The following is a 22,320-nucleotide window of genomic DNA, read 5'->3' on the forward strand; positions in this document are numbered from 1 at the left end:
AAACACAGATGCTAATGCATAATATTAAACTGACTTTTGTAGGAAGTAAGTTGATATACTCCTGAGTTCCCTGGTAGCTTAATGCAGATGAATTTCATAGCTGGGTAACAATTGGTAATCTGAATTGCAACAGTTTGAAAGGCTGTGCATCACATAGGAAAGTAAATACAGTGAGATAAAATAAAGACTGTTAATGAAACAATGGCACTATTGATTATAAGTGAGAATGATACCAAGACATGAACATCCAAGTTTATGTAAAGAAATAAGACTGGGACTCACAAATTTAAGTGTAGAAATGAAGAACAGTCTATCCTCAAGAAAGATGGTGCATCACACAATGTTTGCCTTTCTCCATTTCAGTTTCATACTTTCTGATCCAAATGCATTTATTTGGAAATAAATTCAATTGATTTTGGTGAAACATTCTTCCAAGTAGATGTGCTTCAGACAGGATATTAGGTTGTAACCACACTCAAGCTTTCTTGGATGCCAAGTGAGAATTAAGCTATGCTCTCAGTACATTGATAATAATGTATGAAGCCTGTTCTATCCCACGCCACTTTCACGTGTCCACGTAAAGTTCCATCCTTTTCTGTTTCTGCATTCACCTGCATTATTTATATTATTATTATTTGCAGAAAATGTGCATTTATTTTAACTTGTATTTTCTCCCACAATATGCATTTTAATTGTATTGTGATTTCTTTTACTCATTTGCAAACTTTTGAGAAATGTGTAAATTGTGGATAAATTAAGTTCCAATCCACCCATTTGTAATCCCTACAAAAAATAGTTTGTTTTTAACTGGGTATGAACATAAAGTTAATTTAGTTGGTGTATAAAGCATTTTGCCTAACTGACAAATTTAAAGGCAAGTCTGATTACAAAACCAAATTCTTAGGTTTTCTCTGGACATTAGGCTGTTCATACCCTTAATATATTAGTTTTGACTGGGCGACTAAATGATGTTTTGATGGGTTAAGTTAAGATTATCCAGTTGTCATGGATGGATGGTAGCAGTTGCCCCTTGAAGGGATAAATGACTAATTAAGATAGTTCACCCTCTGAGAGTTATGGCATCCAATGGACACCTGAAAGCTTTAGGTGTGTGTCCAGTTAGAATGGCTGGCAGCCCTGCTGAGGCACTAGTCTTATTGTGGAATGGCAATATGCACAGTGGATTTCAGATGGTATCTGGGAGAACTCCAGTAGATTAAAAAAGGCTGGATGACAGCTAAAACAAATGGGGTACAAGTGCAGGCATATATCAGAAATATTATGGGTTCGGTTCCAGACTACTGCAATAAAGCGAATCCCCCCCTTCAGTGCATATAAAAGTTATGCTTATATTATATTGTAGTTTTTTAAGTGTGCAACAGCATAATGTTTTAAAACACAATGTACATTATCCAATTGAAAAAAACTTTGTAAAAATGCTAACCTTCAACTGAGCCTTCAGCGAGTCATAATCTTTGGGCTGATGAATGGTCTTGCATTGACTCTTCCTTTCACTTCAACACTTAGAGGCCATTGTAGGGTTATTAAACAATATCAATATTGTTGTGTCTCAGGGAATAGGGAGGCCTAAGAAAAGGAAGAGAGATGGTGGGGAGGAAGGAGCAGAGGAGAAGCAGTGGCCAATCCAGTTCCCTTTGCCAGCTCTGGCTTTTGCTTCCTTCCCCGCTGCCGTGCTGTATGACTCTCACAAAATGGCCTACCTCAAACTCCCACAGAAAAGGCGGAGGGAAGCTCAATGGTCCACCCTGAGAAAGCATGCTTAGCCTCCCTGGCTGCAGGGGTGGGAGTGGAAAACCCTGGCTTCAGCCCTAGCCATCTCCAATCCCATGGCCAGAAGAGGGGCTGTGGGGGCTTCCTTCCCCTGGAAGCAGGTGGGCTGCCTGTGGCTACACCTGTATTCTGATAAGGAGCAGCAGGAGTTGCTGCTCCTGTAGCTTCATCTCCCAACGCAGCAGCAGAAGCTCCTCCAGACCTTCATTTTTTTTATGTAATATCTGAGAAGTGCATTGAAGCAAGCACAATAAAATGAGGTGTGCTTGTATAACGTAAGTGACCAAGCACACAATCACAACTTTGTGGGATCTTCCTATAAAGGGAAGTAACCTAGAATCCAACTGCTGTGTCAAGGCAAAGTCTCTTGAAGGCCAACCTTGACATCACAGTTATTACAGATCTGGTGGGTGTATCTACAGCACCATCTAGACTAGGTTCGGATCTGCTTTAGTTGCTGAGGCCCAAGGACACAAAAAGATGCTTGAAAGTATATGGCCTGTCTGGAATCTGGGATCAGGCAGAGGCACTGCCGATAAAACCCTTAAAGAAAGAGGTTCATGATCTGTGGCTCACAGGGAGGCCTTCTTGGCAATGGAATAACCTCCCCACTGAAGTTTGACTGGTGCCAACACTTTCCATCTTTTAGTGCCAGCTGAAACCCTTCTTCTTCCTTTTGAATTTTGAGATATTTGCCTGTGTATTATTTATTTTGACAGATGGCTTGTTTGATTGAAATTCTAGATTGAATTGTATATGGTGTTTTATGCTTTAGGTTTATATATTGCTACACACCCAGAGGTCATCTCATGAAGTATGGGATATAAATCTCATAAATTAAGAACTATAAAACAAATAAATATTTTTATCAGCACTTTTTCAAGGAGTTCAGGATTCTGCTGTTGTTTACTAGCATACTTTTCACAGTACATAACTCATTGTGATTAGTCCAGGAACAGCTTGCAAAATAAACACTTTGGATTTCTCTGCTGGTAACTGACCATCTTCTTGTGATTGATGTTCCCAAAATGACAATGGCTGGGTAACATTCTCACTCTCACAGTTGCTTTGCCATTACTGCTAAGTTATTTATTATCTTTTTGCACATATGCTTGCAGAAATTCTTAATCATTAATAAGATTTCAATCTCTGTCTGTAGAATAGCTTTCTATCAGCCACATAAATCTTCCTTTGAGGTATTCACATCAATTTAACATGATAAGCTGGTATCCTTTAGTACTATTTTTGTGGTGCTTAAGGGATATTAACCAACAGTTTGATGAATAGAAGCAGAAATGGTATTTCAATACTGGATGATTTTCCTTTTGGATTCAGTACAACAATGAGAAGTAATCCCATTTTAAGAGAGGTCTTGGACCTGTATTTGAATATTGCTTGGACAAAATATTTGGAACACCTACTTCTACAATGGAATTAAACTCTTCAATAACTGTATCTGTTGAGTAATTGTTGATAATATACATAACATTCTCAGAATGAGAAGATGCGAAAAGACAGAACAACTATGAACAGGAAATGAAAACAAAGATGGAAATAACTACAAAGATGATTTGATGTATTGTTGCATGGTAGTCATATGTTACTGTATTTATTTTTAAATATTATGTATGCACCCCAAAATTATGCATGGTGAAAGGCAGTTTTAACAACAACAACAACAACAACAAGCTTTGCACTCGCAGAAGTGTCTTTTGTTCACAAGCACTAATATTTTCAATGGCTTCTGTGTTGCGGACAAATGCAATGCACTGTATTTTATAGTAGGGAAATTTGTACTCCACCAAGAATAGCCAGAGAGTTGTGCCTGATGCCTTTCCTGGGTACATAAAAATGGTCAGACTGTGACAAGGTCTTTACTTCTAAGTTCAAACTTATTAAACATAAAAGAATGCACTTTGAAGAAAAAAGACCTTACAAATGCTCAGAATGGGAAGCCAGGACTTTGGCTGATTAACATTCTATGTTCTTTGAAATGTGTTTGTGGGTGATTGGTTTGTTTTTGCTTTTCCTTATATTATGCATTTTGTGTCCTTTATTGTATTTTAATGTTGTGAACAGCCCTGTGCTCTTCAGATAAAGTGCAGTATGCAAATCTCAATTATTAGCAAGGCTGTCACAGCAGATAGAAGTTGAACAGATAGTTCTAATACCATAGGGTGTGGCTTTGATTCCTAAATTCTGTGAATGGGTTTTAGGGGTTTGGGTATAAAACTGTTCTTCGCATACTTGCTACTTAACATTTAAAACTTTGGGCTCTCCAAAGCCAAAGGGTGTGCACAGGTGTACTTAAGTTGTGCAGTGAGCCCCCTGGGGAAGTGTACTCACTAAATTTTGTAAAACATAGAACTTTCTCTTCCAGATCGAGCGCAAAGGAAGCTGGTTCTGTGGCTTTACAGCAGTGGCTGAAGCTGAACAGCCCTGATTGTCTGGCTATTAACAGCTTGGGTTCAAGTTACCTCAAGGACTGCCTAATCCATTAAATTACTGCTTGAGCACTGAGGTCTTTGTGGGAGTGACTGTCAGAGACACCCTGTCTTGGGTGCATGGCTCACATCCACTAGGAGCCATCAGTTTAGATGGTGGTGCCAATTTTGTGCAAATCCCTCACAGTTGAGGTCAGACAAGCCCTCTACCTATTGAACTTCCAGCAAATACTAAAGCCTTTCTTTCTGTTTTATTCCAGCAAACATTTTAATTCAAGTCTGATTTTTTTAAAGTTTTAACTGATTTTTTACCCTTTCTGTATTGTATTTCCTTTACACAGCTTAGAGTTTATTGTAGACAGGGCTTTCCTTGAACACCTCCCTTGTTCTCATATAATGGCAATGGCGCCCACCTGAGAAGTGCCAGAACTGAGTTCCGGTGAGTTCCAGCTGGAAAAAAGAAAGCCTTGTCTACAATAAACTCTAAGCTCCAGCACCTCTTTTTCTATAAAAAGAGCACCGATCGTAGATAAGCAGTATATAAATTGTTTAAGTAAAATAATAAACTGAAGTTGTCACTAACACACCTCTCCCCTAAGGTAGCTTTTAAGTGGTCCTCCCACCCTGCTTTTAGGAGGGCAAATGTACATTTAACTGGGGGAAAAAATGTACATTCAGCACAATATGCCTGAAGCATGGGGCAGGGGCAAGCCAGACTGCTGAATCAGCAGTCAATTTGTTCGCCAGTACATTGTGAAGATGGGAGTAAGCCACTCTCATGCTGCAGGAGAAAAACAACATAGTGAATCTAGATTTAAGTCTACTTTTGTATGCACTCCAAGGGACCACAACATTTATTATCTATTGTGGTTCTTTTTCTGACCACTGCATGCCTTCACAGGCTTCTAATACAGTCATGCATTACTACTCATCACATAATTGATCAGCTTCCATCTCCTTTGATAGTTCTCTTTCTAGCCCTCTGGAAGAAGCAGCTCCAAGTTAATCTGCTGATCCAACAACTCACTTGGGCATCTCTATTGCCATTTATGTTTACATTGCCCTTCCCATATCCCAGGTGATTTAAATGAACCCACTACCTACAAGGTCAGTCAGACTGCTGTGTAAGAATGATACACAGAAGGCTTACATTCCTATGCCAATCACTCTTATACTGAAATGACATACAAAGAAAAGAAAAGACAGAAAGCCATTTGTGTTGGAAGCAAAGATGGAAAAATAGCCCAGCTAAGTCTTACCCTAGCGCAAACATGTTTTTCAGTGCTGTTTCTCTAAAAGTTTAGAGGCATATCTGTGGACACAGAGTTTGGGTTCAGGTTCATTTGTCTAGAACAAAATTAACATCCTTTCTTCAGGTACAATCTAGCCCAATAAATTTAATATGAGATAAATTAGGAGTACAGAATGAAATGTATTTAATATTTAACGTAGTTGTGCTCATATTAGCTTAACTTTATATGGGCAATAATGGATATTGACTGCCAGAATTTGAGGGACTTTGTAATCAGCTAAGTTGGATGGAAAAACCGTGTCATTATCCTAGTGATATATGCCTCAGCATTATTATTTGCATATGCAGGCTGGGTTGTAAACACAATTACATAATGTTCTGGTTTTCCATAGTTCTGCTTATGTACTCTTTCACATTCTCACTTAATCGTTTTTAATGGTTCTTGGAAGAGATTTTTCTTCCCAGAAGAAAAAGGGACATGCTTTGAATGCATCCATCTTGTTTATATGGAATGTTTATGTAATGTGTTTGCATGTGTGGATTGAAACAAGCACCATAGCTTGCTACAAATGAACATATGTCTAAGCACTGCATGTTGCCAACTGAATAATGGCAGAACTATAAAAAACAGGACTGCTGTCAAAAATCACTACCCACTCCAGTCCATAGCTTCTGGTTCAACTTATTCTCTGCCCTGGTGCCATTTAGTTATCCCTACATGGCACAGTGATTTGTAGTACAGGTGGGAGATTGGGAAGATGCATCATAATGATGTCATGAAAGGAATAAGTAGAACTAGATATTCCAAGGGGGTCAGAGGAAAATGAAGAATGAGTGATTTATTTTCATAAAACCTGGCAGTCCCAGTAGAAGCCACTGGTAGCTTGTTCATTGGTTTTCTGCTTGGCAAGCAAGGAGGTGATAGAAGTGACGATGAAGAAGAGTAGCAGGTGATAATGGTAGTGAGGAGGTAGACTCTCTAAGCACAGAATCATAGAATTGTAGAGCTGTAAGGAACCCCAAGGGCCATCTAGTCCAACCCTCTGCAATATAGTAATTTCAAGTAAGGGAGCTCATGGAATGTGTCTTCTCCCAGGGCCCTCCAAAACTTGCAGCCAACACCAAGACTGCCCAGGCTTCTTTCATTAACAATTAGAATGCAATATGAATACTTTCCAAAGAGAATTATGCTTTATTTGGATTCACCTTTTCATAGTTATGCTGACTCTGATGTCAACTGTCAGACATTTCCTTCTAAATTCTCCACTGCTAGCAGTATGAGTAGAATCTCCATTGTTCATAAGATGAATGTATAATTCTACACATTCACTCACAGCTGGCAGGTTTATTTTTATGCCAGTAGTGGGCTATTCATCACCTTGATTGCTACTTAGCTTTATAATAAGTAGACTGCACTATCGCAGGCCCAGCTGCTTGTATATAGTAATTGCAACTACGTAGTAGGCACTCTCTTTGCCATTCCATTTACGTCCTTTCTAAAGGGACCTAATTCAATTACCAAATATTCCATTCTTCCCTCTGGTTCATCATGATAATTAAATTGTTGACTGCCGTGTCTGATTCTTTCATTCCTTTTCAGCTGAGAATTTACCCATAAGCAATACTTCATTTACCTGTGACTGAATCCTAGGACTGGGTCTGCATCTCTCTACCTTAACAGGACCGAGAGATTACAAGATAGAGAGTTCGTATGCCTCTTTTGTGGCATGCAACATCTCTCATGTGAGCATGGTAACCATTTTTCTTGTTGCTGTGGCAACCTTGCACATCTCCGTTAAGGACTATTCACCAGCGTTTTGAAATAGAGTTCTGGGTGCATTGAGCAGACGTGGGCTGTGTCATGTCCTTGCATTTGGTGTCACTCTGCAAGTGGAGGCTGGCAGAGCTAGACTGAGGCATTCTACTGTCAACCCAGCCCTGGACAAAGGGGGTTGGGATTGAGCCCTAAGTCAAATATATGCATGCTTATTGTGGGATGTGCTAATAATTAGGCTCTTGTCGCAAAACAAAACAGCATTGCAGTGGCATTGTAGGCAGACCTACCCACACAAATGCTTGGGCTGGAGTTTAACAAGTTCTAAATAGCTAATTCAAGAGAACAGAAGCCCAACTTTCAATAACCTTATGCTGTCAGAAGTTAGTAATTGATGTGCAGCAGGCACTTGAACTGTCTCAGATATATTTTTCTTCCCATAACATTATTTTTTTTCATATCATGTTCGCATAGGCTTCACTGTATAGATTTAATTACAAATATTACTGAAGTATGATTAATTACTACGTATTGATTCATTATTAATAGAGCATTCCACACATCGTTCTCATTTTCTTCCTCATGAAAAACAGTTGGAGGCAGGAAAGTAAACCTGGAAGAATCAATCACATTGACATCAATTAATAATGCAGAAGGGAATATATGAGCATTTCAAGAAGAAGGAAGGACCTAATTTAGAAGCTATGACTCAGGGTGCTTTACACCCCCTGCTGTATATGCTTCATCTTTGCAAACAGAAAACGCGTAAGGGAAATGAATCCTAAAGCAGGGATGAGGAACCTGTGGCCTTTGAGGTGCTGTTGGATTGTAACTCTCATCAAACCTGACCATTGGCCAGGTTTGCTGGAGTTGGCATCTTACATCCGGAGGACCTCTGGTCTAAAGTTAAAAAGAGGTGGAGAATAGAAGTACCAGTGGAAGAACCCTGAGTGAATATTATTCTGACCAATATGCCTGTTCTAGCTGTTTTGCTAGTTCTGCTGTTGACATTGTCACCAACAGGGAAGAGACAATTGGGAATGAAGAAGGGAAACAATGTGGATGGCAGCAGGCCAGCACACTGGGTGTATACCCAGCCTCCTCCCCAAAATGTATATCAGGTTCTTAATACTTAACGTAACAAGAAATAAAATGAAATTGTCTTTCTAAAACAACAACAACCCACAAGGAGATACCTTGTAAAATTGGAACGCTGTTCAGGTTGTGGTGGCGGTAGTTAGATCTTGCTGTAATTTATAATGGTTTAATTGAAGATTGAAATGTGCATCTGTATAGGCACAAACTCGTCTGCAGGGCCAACCCTACCATTAGGCAGAGAGAGGCAACCTCCTCAGGTGGCAGGTGCTTTGGGTGGAGGAAAAAGGTAATGAGGTGTTGGAGGACAAAGCTGTATAGGACCCCTAAGTCAAACTACTGCCCCCAGGAGACATAACAAAATCCTTTCCCAAAAACTACAGGTTGGCTGACAGTAGAATCCTGTGAATGTCTACTCAGAAGACACTTGGACTTGGAGGATAGGATTGTTAGTGGCTAATAGCCATGATTGCTAGGTTCTGCCTCCACTGTTGCAAGCCTTAAGCTTCTGAATATCAGTTCCTTCATGAATATTCTCCAAGAGGTGTCTGTCCATAATTAGGTTGACTATAATGAACTTTACAGTGCATAAGACTTACATTACTAGGCAAATTGTTGCTTGGCCAAAACAGTGGCTATGTAGATCTTCTGACATACAATCTGGTAAATTTCTTCAGCTTTCTTTCCCTTTCAACACGGTATTGAACAAATTTAGCCTTGGTGAATTCAATAGAAGAAATTCCTGTAATTTCACATATTTCATTATAACTATGTTTTACATGACAGTATTAGTTGGTATTCTAATAATAATGACCTAATAATAATTGTCATCATGTAGAAGAGGGATTTTTTTTTTACTCAAAACCAGAGCAAGCATGAAACTAAAATTAGAAATAAAATGAGACTTACATTATCTGTGCAGTTCTAGTCATGTCTACTCAGAAGTAAGTCATTTTAAGTTCAGTGAACTGAACTGCCAGATATGTGTGTATAAGATTGCTTTAACTCTGAAGAAATAAACAATCACACTTGATCTTAGCCAAAAGGCCGAGAAGCCTTTTGTTTTTTATCCTGGTCTGTGACCGCAATAAAGTTCATTCATTCATTCAACAATCACAAATTAATTTAGTCTGCAGACATAATTCTTCAAGTCTTCTTAATTTAGGATACTGACTGAGATAAATCAAATTCCACTTGTATTCAGCTCTGAGGCATATCCAAAACCCACTGTTGTTTTTCCCCTTTTATGTAAGTAAGCAGTTCTGCAACTATCACCTCATCCTAAGCAGTTAGCATCCAATCATATTTTCTTTTTAAAAAACCTCACTTTAAAACCCTGCAGTATAAGTTCTCTATTTTTTTCGCAACTTTTTCAGGTGGAAGATTTCATGCACACCAGTTCAGCATACCTGAAAGCCTTGCTATGATTTTGCCAGTCTCTGTGATTGATCCCTGCTAATCTAGATGGCAGATCAGGAGGGTGGACACTGGCAGGATAGTCCTAATTATGGGAGGACTGTTGCATAAAATGCAGTGCATTGTGGTATGCAGCATTCATTGATTATGAGGTGGGGTGGGGAAATCCACTAGCAAAGCAACATCCAGATCCATTTCACTGTTGGCAGGCTAGGAGGAAGCTTCTTCCTTTCCCCTCCCATTGACTGAAGTGGGAAGGAAAGGGAATTACCTATGCCAGAATTAGGATGGGGGTACTCTTGCACCAGATTCTAGGACATGTCAGGGAAGTGAGTTGGCTTTGAATGCACCATATGCATGCCCTCCCTGACATACACTCTTCTTCACTGGCAGCGAATCATCAACAGAACAGCTGTGCCAGTGTACATAGGGACTTTGGGTAATATCAGTGTTGTCCCACCAGTATATCTGTCTCTGTCATGAAGTATCACTTACACTGCTCTCAAGACCCCTCAGCCAGCTTTATGGTAAGTATGGGATTGCACTACAGTGGTATCTCGGGTTACAGACGCTTCAGGTTACAGACGCTTCAGGTCATAGACTCTGATAACCCAGAAATAGTACCTCAGGTTAAGAACTTTGCTTCAGGATGAGAACAGAAATCGTGCTCCGGCGGCGCAGTGACGGCGGGAGGCCCCATTAGCTAAAGTGGTACCTCAGGTTAAGAACAGTTTCAGGTTAAGAACAGACCTCTGGAACGAATTAAGTCCATAACCTGAGGTACCACTGTATATACACTAGGTAACCAGCATATGAAAAAAACCTCTGTTTATTGATTTAACCCATTTATGCTGTACTCATCACAAAACTTTCCTCAGATGGCTTACAGTATAAATGTACAGGTGCAAGTATGCAACAGGCGTAATCTAAAGCGGCATAAAACAACTGTGACAATAGGAACAGCAGCAGATAAGAAGGCAGCAGAACACCAGACAGGAGATAAAACATGCCTGAGAGTATAAAGTGGTCTTTACCTGGCATTGAAATGGCATCAAGGTTGAAACATACTTAATGGAATTAACCCTTTCCTCAAACGGAGTCTGGATTGCTAGTCCCACATAGGACCCTAGGGGCCAGTTTTTATGTTAGAGGAGTGACATGGTTGCTTCCCTTGCACCCACTCCCCACTTGCTCTATCCCACATGTCTGCCCCATTTCCACTGCTACTTTCTATCTTACCAGCAAGGCCGGGGAGCTGTCCAGCAGAGTCAAGGCATGAGCTGTCCAACCAAGAAATGCCACAGAACTGGGTGCTGAGCAGAGTGACATTTTGTATCAGCATTAGCTTGGCACCAACTCATCGTTCTTATAGCTGCCCCACCCTTTCCTAAAGCATCAGCAGGGCCCCGATCCAATTAACTTGCTGGTTTTTACATCATTCTTCAAAGTAGGTCTCAGGGTGTGAGGGCCCATTCTGCTAGATACTTGCACTGTGCTGCTGGTCCCTCTGCTCAGATGAAAGTTATGTGTTGAACATCCATGTCTGACTACAAATCCTTACGTTCAACTGCCTGGGTTCAGCTGCTGGCAATGTAGCCCATATGATCCTTTGAGTATCCCTGGTTGGCAGCTCAAAACTGCTGTTTTGCTTTGTAATTATCTGTGGCGTTCAAAAAAGGGTGCCTCCAGACTGTCAGTATTTTGCAGGAATGATTCAAGTAGATACCAGAACTTTGGGTTTTTGAAATTGAAAGTGCTCTGTCACCCTAACACAACAAATCCAATTTTTTCATTTTGGAAAGCAACAGGGAAAGGCATTTAAAAGTGAGGGATGAACAAATGATTAACAGGAAGACCTATAAACACCCTGCAAGCAAATCAGGATGAATCCATACTCAATAAAAAATGGACATAGTCTGAAACAGGATGAATGCTGAACAAACCGTTCATCAGTAAGAGCCCAGAGTCTATTGCTGATCAAGATGAATGGAAGATGCAACATGAATAGCCACTAAGCCATTACTGCTTTGGCATACCTTACCTTATTCTAATATTAGGCAGCTTTTAATGGAGCCTTAAAGGGCTGCTGATTTTTCAGTTCATGGTTTAGAATAGTAGAGCAGGATACAAGGAGCATAAAGACTTATTGTGTTGTGCCTGGGATGACATGGGAAGGTAGCTTCTCATTATGTGATTAAACCCTATGTTACCACCCGTCTGATTCCTCATGTTACAGGCATCACATGGTAAAAACATGTTGTTTTCAGTCCTCTGAATCAAACCATGGAAGCCTACAGCATCACCATAATGGGTGTGTTTTTAGTCTTTACAAATTGCAGAGTAATATATAATTAACTATACTTTGGGGATCTTTTCATTGCACCCAGAATTAGTTTAAATGGTTGCAGAAACAAAAACATTTAGTCGGAGAGGAATTGAAGACCAACCTTTTATTTTTAGCCTACAATTTGATATTCTTAAATGACTCTGTGCTTCCAAGTAATTTCTTCAGTTAGAGTGCCTGGGGTTGGCAGAGATGTCTCATCTGCTTAAGTAATATTGGTGAGGCACAGAGCTATAAAACAGAAAGGGGAGGAAATGACAAGACGTAAAAGGCAATAGGGTTTTGTTTTTTGTTTTTTAAAAAAGTGGGTTTGCTTTTATTTGTTAAAAGATCCTACCCACCAATATATTTCTCATGCTGCACAATGCTATGCATACCTACTCAAAAGTAAGCCCCACCGATTTCAGTGAGACTCACTTCCAAGTAATGGTGCATAAGATTGCTGCCATACTTGTTTTCTTAATCCAAATGATGGTAATCTTGTACTACATAACAAATTAAGATGAAGAAAGTTGAGGAATTCAGGGTTATTTTAAGCAACTGTTATTTTCCAATCCTGTGGTTGTCAATTAAAACATAGCGGGATCTACATGGAATCAGAGTGCTCTGAAATGCTTAATATGTAGAATGAAATCCAGCATTACCAGCCTTTCAGAAAACAGAATTAATTCTTCCTGCCTAATATGTGCTCTGTGCATATTGTGATGTTCCTCAGCAACCAGCACAACCCTCAGTGTTAGCTCTACTCACTCTTTGCAAGGGATTTAATAAGAACATAATTCATACAAACCCTTCTGTAATGCTACTAGTAGCAGCCCATATGGAAAAAACAAACCTCCTCAAAAGTTAGCAAAATAGAACAAGACATCACGGCCCTCACATTGCCTCACAGGCAACAAACAGGATCTATAAAACTACTTAAACTTATAGAACAAAAAAGGAGAGAACTAGACTCCCTAGAAATCAACAAAACAATGATCAACATTTTATACTCTAAACAACACTTATATGAGTATGGAAGGGAAAACTCCAGACTATTAGCAAATAGGTGTAGGAAAAAAGCACTCAAAACAAGCTGAGGCGAAGGAGGGCTTTTCCACAGCTAGTGGTGAAACTCGGGAGGATATATTTTCTGAGACATGCTTTCCTTTCATTACATATGTTAAGCAGCATAAGGATGTAACACATACTGCAGCACCTCAAATATCCCTTTGCAATGATTTGCTAGTGCAAAATGAGTTTGCAGTTGGTGTTCCTGACTGGACCATATAACATTAATGCTGCCATTTATTTATTGTTGTAAAACTTGTAGACTTGAAATGAGTGTGTGTATTGTTTGTTTATTGTGATATTTTATACTTCAATAAATATTAGGCACACATGTGTATGCATACACATACACATTATATTTCATGTTGTGGTAGATCCATTAGAAAACCAACTTCTGCATGGATCCCACATGTTCAAATTTCAGACAATAAAAATGAAGAAATTATTCATGTCTCAATTGCCATCTCATCTCCTTTTCTGATGTATCCTTTCCTAATTTGTGGAATAACTTTATAATGAATAAACCACTTTCCTTCAGCTGGAACCTGAGGCAGAGAGGGAGTTCAGATGGGAAGCCAACTGTTATTTGAAAATATGTGCTTGCTCTGACCTCAGCCCTCCCCTTCCCCTCTGCCAGGAGTCTTTAAACTGTGAAGGGAGCCATTGGGCAACAGGAATGGCTACAGGGTAGCTGTCCTATGGCCTACAGTGGGTGTGGGGAACTTTGGCCCTCCAGATGTTGCTGAACAACAACTCTCATCACCCCTAGCCATTTGCCATGCTTGCTTGGGCTGATGGGAGTCGTACTTCAGCAACATCCAAAGAGCCAAAGGTTCTCCACACCCAATCTAAGGCAATGACTGCTGCCTGGGTCCTTTTGCCCACTGTGGCTGGAGCCACGGTAAGGAGAAGAGGCAGAATGAAGGTTAACAGTGATTGGTGGTGGAGTCAATGGGTGGGATGATGGGAAGAAGGTAAAGGAAGGGAGCAATTGCAAGGGGTAGGAAGGAGGTGGTGGAGGTCCAAGAGAAGAGGCGGAAGCTAAACACAATTTGGCAGGCGGGGGGGGGTACATGGAGGGAGGACTGAGCACAAATGATGAACATAGGAAACTTCCTTGTGCTGAGTGAGACCATTGGGCCATTTAACCCAGTTTTGTCAACACTGACTAGCAGTGGCTCTTCCAAGGTAAGCGAGAACCTGTAACCTGTGTTATAGTCCCTCTGTGAATAATGGCTGTGGTGTGCTGTGATTGGGTGCTGAGTTCCACCATTTCATCTGCTCCATCATGGCAGAGTTAGCACCAGTGCTATTTCTCCCCTTCTCTCATTGAAATTATTGGGAGGTAAATTCTTGGTGCCATCAGTGCAAGGTATCTCTGTGGATTGAAGGAGCATAGGATGTGTTCCTCCACCGGGGTGTCAACTATAGGAGGTGGAAGGGGCTTTGGCCCCCTCAATATGTGTGGACAGAGAGCCAAGCACCCCCAATATTGAGGGGGCCACCATGTCCTGCCACCGCTGGGAGAGTGCTCACGCACCAGGCAGGGGTGAGACGTATCATGTGACCTTGAGCCCCCTCATTGTGGGAGGCAGGTCAGTGACCCTGTCCTCCACTTTGCTGCCCACATCCTTCCCATTACTCTACCCCATTTCAGCCCCTTTGCCAGTATATCTGTGGTGTTCTGCCAGGATATATGTGTTGGCCATGGCTTATCTGCCGTTCTGCCAGTGTAGGTTATATTGTGGATACATCTGGCTTCAGGTCATGTCTTTCTTTTATAAAACCTTATGAGCTTGATTCCACCTGATCCATTTATATTGAAGTAATTTGTGCAGATCCTTTTATTGTGAACCATAAAAGCTTGCTTACCTGAATTATAATCAGATAAATTCAATACAGTATTGGAAAGTTTTTACTTACAAATAAATAAATAAATAAATAAATATGTGGGATTAAAACAAACAAATAAATTATAAAATTTCTTCCTTGTTCTATGACTGGCAGGATTTTTTGGGGAAAGAAAATAGTCTAAAATATTCTTCAGGTTTCTGTCTCACTCTTTTCTTATTTGTTACAGTTTATCATGCTGACATATATCTTCATGCTGGCCTGGTTGGGCGTTACAGCGTTCACCTCTCTGCCTGTTTACATGTACTTCAACATGTGGACTATTTGCAAAAACACCACCCTAGTGGAAGGGGCAAACCTCTGCTTGGACCTCCGTCAATTTGGTAAGTGAATGACTTGTTGATCAGTTTTATCAATTTTTTTTAAAACCTCATTAAAATGCTTGCGTCACTTTTAGAAATACTAGATCAAACATCTAGTCAACAAATGTCAGTGAATAAAATGAACACATTTTAGTCAGCCTTGCTTGCATGTGCAGGAGATAGTATTTGTGGACATGATGATGACAGCTTGTAAATTGTACCCATAGTCCCTCTTCAGATTTCATGCTATGCCAAATTGTAGCACTATGTGCATTAGTAGCAATGAGCCTTGAGCTTGCATGCTCCCTATCTTCTCTTACTGTGCAAGGATAAACTTAAAATTTATTGCAATTTTAAATGAACTACAGCTTATTTTTACATCCAAACAAACCATAGTTTAATGAGAGTTTTAAAACTTCTAATATCTTGCCCATGGTCACAGCAGTGGAGAGGCAGGAGGGAAGGAATACATGAATCCAAGGCTCATTCTTGCTTGTACACATAATGCTAAGTCATGGTTTAGTCTTACAGCCAAACTGGGCCACAGTCTTTCTAACTATTGAGTGCCAGACAGTTATGGCTGAGCCCTTTATTAGCTGAGGTTATTAGAGCATCATTCATGAAGGACAAGAAGCTGGGTGGTCCCAGATTGGTAGTGGTGGTTTGGCCGCCACTGATGATACCCACTTCTTCACCTTCTCATTCACATCTTGGTACTGACTTGGTGTCTTCTGGACATAATTCCTGATAATGCTGTTTTTCATTTGCCAAGTCCCAAATGGCTTGAGCCATACATATAGTCCACGTTCTTCCTTAATTTCAAGTGTATCTTTTAGAGAAAGTGAGAGCACATGGTGAGTTTGATTAGTATGTGGAGAGACATGCATGATGTCTTCCTCCCAACTATTATACTTGCTTCCCGCTAATGAAGCATCAAAATCTCAGCCTGGCTGGGGTGACTTTTAGTGGTCAGAGTTAAGCTAAGCTCATATAATGTTTCATAATATTTTAGATATTAATGCATTATTTTATATTGCTGGTTAATTGTTTAGCGCTTTTATTAGCATAGGCTGGTGCACCAGCTATGACCCTATCTGGAGAGAGCTTGCCTCAGTTATCTTTGCCAGGGTAATCTCATGTCCAGACTACTGTAATGGTTTGTACATGGCACTGCCTTTGAAAACAGCCCCCAAAGATCAAGTAAGTTTTTATTATGTCTGAGAGACTCTTAAAGGCAGTGGTGTTATATGAGCATATAATGCTGCTGCCTCACCATCCTCACTGGCTCTTAGCCTATTTCCAGGTCCAGTTTGAGGTTCTGGTTTTGACCTGTGTGCTTATATGTTTCCTGACTGGGACCATAAGAACTTCTCAAAGCAAGGTGTGCTGGGTGGCTTTGGGAAGCAGAGCCTTTTTAGCAAGAGTAGTCCACCTGTGGAATCTGCTCAAGACAGAGGCTGGTCTGGTACTTAGGTTGCTGTGATTACGATACCAAGCAAAGGCATCCTTGTTGTGAGCCATTCTGACAACTTCATTACAGAATGGCCTAAAATACCATAAATAAATGTGTTTACAAACCCATATTGTGTGCCTATGATAATAAAAAATGTATTTAGGCTTGCCGGAGCCAAGGGCGCCCAATTTAAGGGCACAGAAACAAACTGACTCTGAATTGTTCTCATATTTCCATGTTACCAAATAGTTTTTTATCCTTTCATGTTAAAAACAATCTGAGCCCATGTTTGAGTGCATTAAATGTGTGTCAACAGCTCACCGAGTCTTTAATCCATTACAGGAATTGTAACAATTGGAGAAGAAAAGAAGATTTGCACAATGTCTGAAAATTTCCTAAGGATGTGTGAATCTACTGAGGTAAGCGAAAGTATGAAAAGTTTGGTCATTGTGGAAAGAAGGGGCTCACACATTTCCACTCCTTTCACACTTTAAGGGAATAATTTCATTCTTTAATCTGGAATGCTCTCTTGTCATGAGCCTAGTTTACTTGCAGTTTATAGCAGTTTAAGGTTCACAGATACCACCATTGCTCCATTCATAGAAGTCCAGTTGATTTCTTCAGAATACCAATATCAAGAAAATAATTTACATTACTTTAACATGTGATGCATGGTGCTGCCTCAGAAAAAAGAAACTGTAGTCTGTATACAGAATTTGGCTGCAGGAGTACTAACTGGCATTGAGTTCTATTAGCTTTGGAGGCCAATACTTCATCACCCTCATTGGCTCCCAGTCTGTTTCCAGGCACAATTCAAAAAGCTTTTTTTTTGACCCATAAATCTCTTCAATGATTTGGAATGACCTTGGAGCTTCCTTCCTGTGGAGAAAATGGCAGCTCAAAATGATTAAACAGGCATTTGGAAGAGGTCTATGAGTGGGAATGGCCATTTTTTACTCTGCTGCTGGGTGGATTTTTTTTATTAAAAAAAAACAGTTTAATATGATTACAATGATCAAACTCCTTGTCCTAGTATGTGCGTTCACTGCCCTGGGAATCCTAGAAGATGAAGTGTGGGTTATAAATATCAATAATAAATAAATACCTGAAAGACCACCTCTTCCCATATGTACCTACCTGAGCCCTGAGGTAATCAATGGAGGCTCTTTCCCAAGTTCCCTCACAAGCTGAGATACAAGCAAGAAAGAGCCATCTCATCAGTGGCCTCTCAGTTAAGAAATGCTCTCCCCAGCAAGGCCTGTCTAGCAACTCCATTAATACATTTCTAGCACCAAGCAAATACCTTTTACCCTCACGTTCTTTTTAATGGCTTGATGTGGCTGGTCTTCCTGGAACTTCTACATAGGGTTTTCCTCCTTTATTTACTGTTTTTATGTTCTTGTAGCTCTCCTCTGTTTTATCCTGATGTTTTAGCACTGTGGTATTTAATTATATCGTTTTCAACTTCACGGTTTTATAATGTTTTAAAAGTTGCCCAGCGAACAGCAGGTATGGGGCGACACAGGGAGATAATTAACAGATAAATAAATACTGAGATGGTACTTGCACAGTGGTACTTGCAAAATGTGACCTTACTATTGGTATTATTTGAAAGTCACCCCTAGAGCAACAGTTATGGAGTAGCACAGAAATAAAATGAATGAATGAATGTTGGGCTGCTTAATCCATGCATGGCAGTGCAGCAGCACCTGGGCTTTATTATTAGCATCCTCAATTTGCAACTTGTTTCCCTTGTTCCATTTGCAGCTGAACATGACATTCCATTTGTTTATTGTGGCACTTGCTGGGGCTGGAGCCGCAGTCATCGCTATGGTAAGATATAGAAACCTTTCCCTTGGTGGTAAAAGTCACAATGAATATAAGGGATGCTTGTTCTCTAAATCGAATAATATTAAATGCAATGTGCAAGAGCTTTAAGTCCTATCATCCAAGTATTTTTTTGAAAGAGAAGAGCATATCCCACCTCATTTTATCCTCACAACAACCTATGAAGTAGCTTAGGATGAAAGCATGACTGACCCAACTTGATCCAATAAGCTTCATGGCTAAGTAGGGATTTGAACCCAAGTCACTTTGGTCCTAGTGTGACACTCTGATCTGCTAAATTTCTATGGCTTTTTGGAATTCAGAGATCATCTGTAGTATCTCTTCTTCAGTATGCATATGGACCTTTTTGCATTTTTCTGAACAAACAAGCAAACAAAAATACAAGGGTAACAGATGTACAAAATAAAATATGAAAAATCTGTTCTGAAGACTGACAAACAAATTCCAATTTGGTACCTCACACCATTTTAATACTGCCAAAATGTAACCATTAAAAAGAAGAAGTTAGGCATGCTTATAGTTTTGCAGAAGTGCATGGCTATTGTTTGGTACAGGAACAGAAACCAAAAGACTTCTGACTTTTTTCAACCTGGGAAACATAATGGTTATCAGCAATTTGTACAGCCCTTGTTGTATTGAAATAACAAGTCTGGAATAAGAAGAAAAACCAATATAGTAAGGACATGTTCCTAGTGGAACCAGAGGTCCCCAGCACACTGCTAGCTCTATTAAACTCAATGTGTTATGATGTGGTTATGGTATCCCATACCGAACCTGGTATGGTATCAGCCATACCCAACCTGGTTCACTCCAGGCACTTTGACTACAACCCTCATCAGTTCTAGGCAGTATATGACGGTTGGGGCTGATGGGAATTGTAGTCCAAAATGTCTGGAGGGTTCCAAGTCCGCACATGCTGTGAAACCCTGAGTTTTGAGGGGGTTTTTTCTGTCTTCCCACTTTTTCCCTTTTCCATTGTGTGTTGTTTGTTTATTTGCTTGAATGCAAGCCTGTGGATAGGGAATGTCTTGTTTTGATTTCATGTAAGCTGCTCTGGGAGCCTTTTTGGCTGAAAAGCGGGGATACAAATGCTCTAATTAATTAATTAATTAATGTCAAACTTCAATTGTTCATTTGCCAACTGTACACAGATTATATCTGGATTCAGTTTAATTTCTGAAATCTCTTCTTCTAACGGTGAAATAATGTGGGGTCTGCAAGTTTCCTGTTGTGAAGCAATGAGGTGCTGCGTTATGCTCCTGCAACAATTGCACCAAAACTATCTTTCATTTTCCAAAAGATAGTGATAAAGCTCTTGCATGTTTTATACAAATCTGAACTTGTCTACTTCTTTAGTTTCCATAGTGACAAGATTGGTTTTTCAGTGTCCTCTTGTCAAAAATGGCTGTCTTCCTGTTCTGTGGCTGTTGAATGTGTCTCGGTCATTGTTTAGACAGCAAATAGACAGCAGCATGGTTGGTTGGACAGAACTTGGAGCTTTGGAACACACATTAATCTTTCTTGCTCAAGTCTCCATACTTGATTTAGCTACCTCTGCAGACCAGAACAAAGATTAATTAATACTTCAAAGCAGCTCCTTCTTTGAATGTGCAAAGCTGTGCAAATTCTTCTATCCATTATATGATATATTTAATTCATTTCCTCTTGGCTCTCCCAAAAGCAAGGCTGGTCAATACGCCATAAACCCTGAAATATAAGACAACATTTTCACTGTTTAATTTATCAAAGTATGTTCTCTCAACAAGTACTTTGGCACACAGAAATACTCCAAATCGTTCAGCTGACTGTGAGTACAGAGACTTGCCAATTGCAAGTAATTTCCAAAGGCTGCATTAAAAATGAATATTTTGGTTTGTATCCAATGTTATTCCTACGCAGACCCATTTAAATTAATAAACATGTGTCTGAGGAGCTATGCAGTCCTTGAACTAAGCAACAGGCCGCAACTCAGAGAAGCAGCTAAGCCATCACAGAAGGTAGCTGCCCTGACCTTATCTAACAAAGGTTGAAGTGGCTTCCTCATCCTCCAGAAATAAGCAGAGTCCCTTTCATATAGTCTTTCTTATCACCCTGTATAAAGAAGCAGTGCCGGGGACACTGATAAGACAAGACTGTCACTGTCACACAACTCCTGTCACACTGTGTGGGAGTTTATACCACAAGGATGGAGTACCTTTGGTCGTCCTGATATTGTTGGGATCTAATTCCCATCACCCTTAGTCAACATGCCCAGTGACTCCACAACAGGTTTTATCTCAGTCAGGTAGGACAGCATCCTGAACTTTGTTGGAAAGGCTCAAGAGCTGCAGAGCTTGCTGGTTTCCAAAGCTTAGGAGGAGTTACTTATTTGGACTTTTGACAACAAAGCAATGAAACCCTATGATGTTTTTTGCAGTTTGTTTAACTTTTGGATTTATGCACTGAACTGCCCTGAGATATACGGGTATAGGACCGCATACAAATTTAATGAAAAAAATTAAAATCCAATGTGCAGATTTCAGCATGGAAACTGAAACCCACCCAATTCAGTTCTAATTTGTGTCCTACATGCCTCCTTTGAGTGATAGAGCCTGCCTTCTGATACATGGCAGGTTTTTGTGCACAAACACTCTACAGACTTTTAACACTTGTAGTCATGCAAGTAGAGAAAAGAATGCTGTGGGAAGTGACTTAGACTCAAATTCTACTAGCCCAGAAGATTAAATCAGTTTCTCATATAAAAACAAACAAACTCAGGCATCAACAATGTCTAAAAATAAGGAAAAGTGCCTTGCCTTGTATATGGCCAGAAAGCCTTGACATGACACACTTAAGCTTTAGGGCAAGCTGCTCATAAAAGTGTAAAATTCAATTACACAGGAGCCTTTTAGTGACGGTGTTGTCCAGTGAATTGCTAACAGATGGAAGAGAAAACCCCACAAACCTCAAACTACCTGCTTGAAAGAAAAGGAGAGCTCAATCTTCTACACGTGGGCTTCTATCATCCTGAAATTGACAGTCATTTCAGAACTAATTAGTGTAGATATGAGAATAAGTCTGCATAGTAGGATAAAGTTGCCTTGACTATGTGCCTGGCTTGTGGAGCATCACCTTCCTTTATGAAACCAAATGAAAACTAGATCAAATGAAACTAGATCAATGTCATTCAGCATATAAGCATCTTTTCAAAATGCCTTGGCATTGTTTTAACTTCTGTCAAGCAAGAGGGCAGACTTGTCAATGAGAGCAGGGATAAGAAATGAGGAGAAATGGCAAGGGATACCATTATGGGAAGCAGAAAGACGATGACTAGGGCTGCATGAAATAGTTGAAAGTAGCATGCTGAAAATAAATTACCTTGCCAAAGATTAATGCTGTTCTGCTGCTTTTTGAAATCTGATTGTGCCTACAGCAGCTTCTTCCTCCTCTTCCTTGACCTTATTTGTCCAACTGGCTATAATGACCAGATGAACAGATATTGTCTGTTGTAGCACTGTGACATCATGAGCAAAATTGTTTGGATAACCACAGCCATTTGAATCAAAGAAAGGTGTGCAAATGAGGGTGAGCATAGTGGAAGCAAAGAAGGACACTTGTAAACAACATGGAAACAGACTGAATGTATTTGCAAGAAGTCACA

General features: G+C 40.1%; 1 protein-coding gene and 1 long non-coding RNA gene across 4 annotated transcripts in view; both read left to right on the plus strand.

Moving 5' to 3' along the window:
* Positions 1 to 22,320, plus strand: part of GPM6A (glycoprotein M6A) — a 171,694-nt gene that overhangs the window by 146,794 nt on the left and 2,580 nt on the right. For all 3 annotated transcript variants that reach the window (XM_083631348.1, XM_083631346.1, XM_083631347.1), the window contains 3 exons: positions 15,247 to 15,400; positions 17,175 to 17,251; positions 18,600 to 18,665. In XM_083631348.1, coding sequence (XP_083487474.1) covers positions 15,247 to 15,400; positions 17,175 to 17,251; positions 18,600 to 18,665 — 297 coding nt within the window. The remainder of the gene's footprint in view (positions 1 to 15,246; positions 15,401 to 17,174; positions 17,252 to 18,599; positions 18,666 to 22,320) is intronic.
* Positions 10,594 to 12,400, plus strand: LOC310742697. Its single transcript, XR_014538657.1, has 2 exons — positions 10,594 to 11,223; positions 11,254 to 12,400. It is a non-coding gene; the product is annotated as an uncharacterized lncRNA (long non-coding RNA).

The sequence above is a fragment of the Podarcis filfolensis genome (genome assembly GCF_964270895.1).
Source record: "Podarcis filfolensis genome assembly, chromosome: 9".
In the NCBI taxonomy this organism is placed as follows: domain Eukaryota; kingdom Metazoa; phylum Chordata; class Lepidosauria; order Squamata; family Lacertidae; genus Podarcis; species Podarcis filfolensis.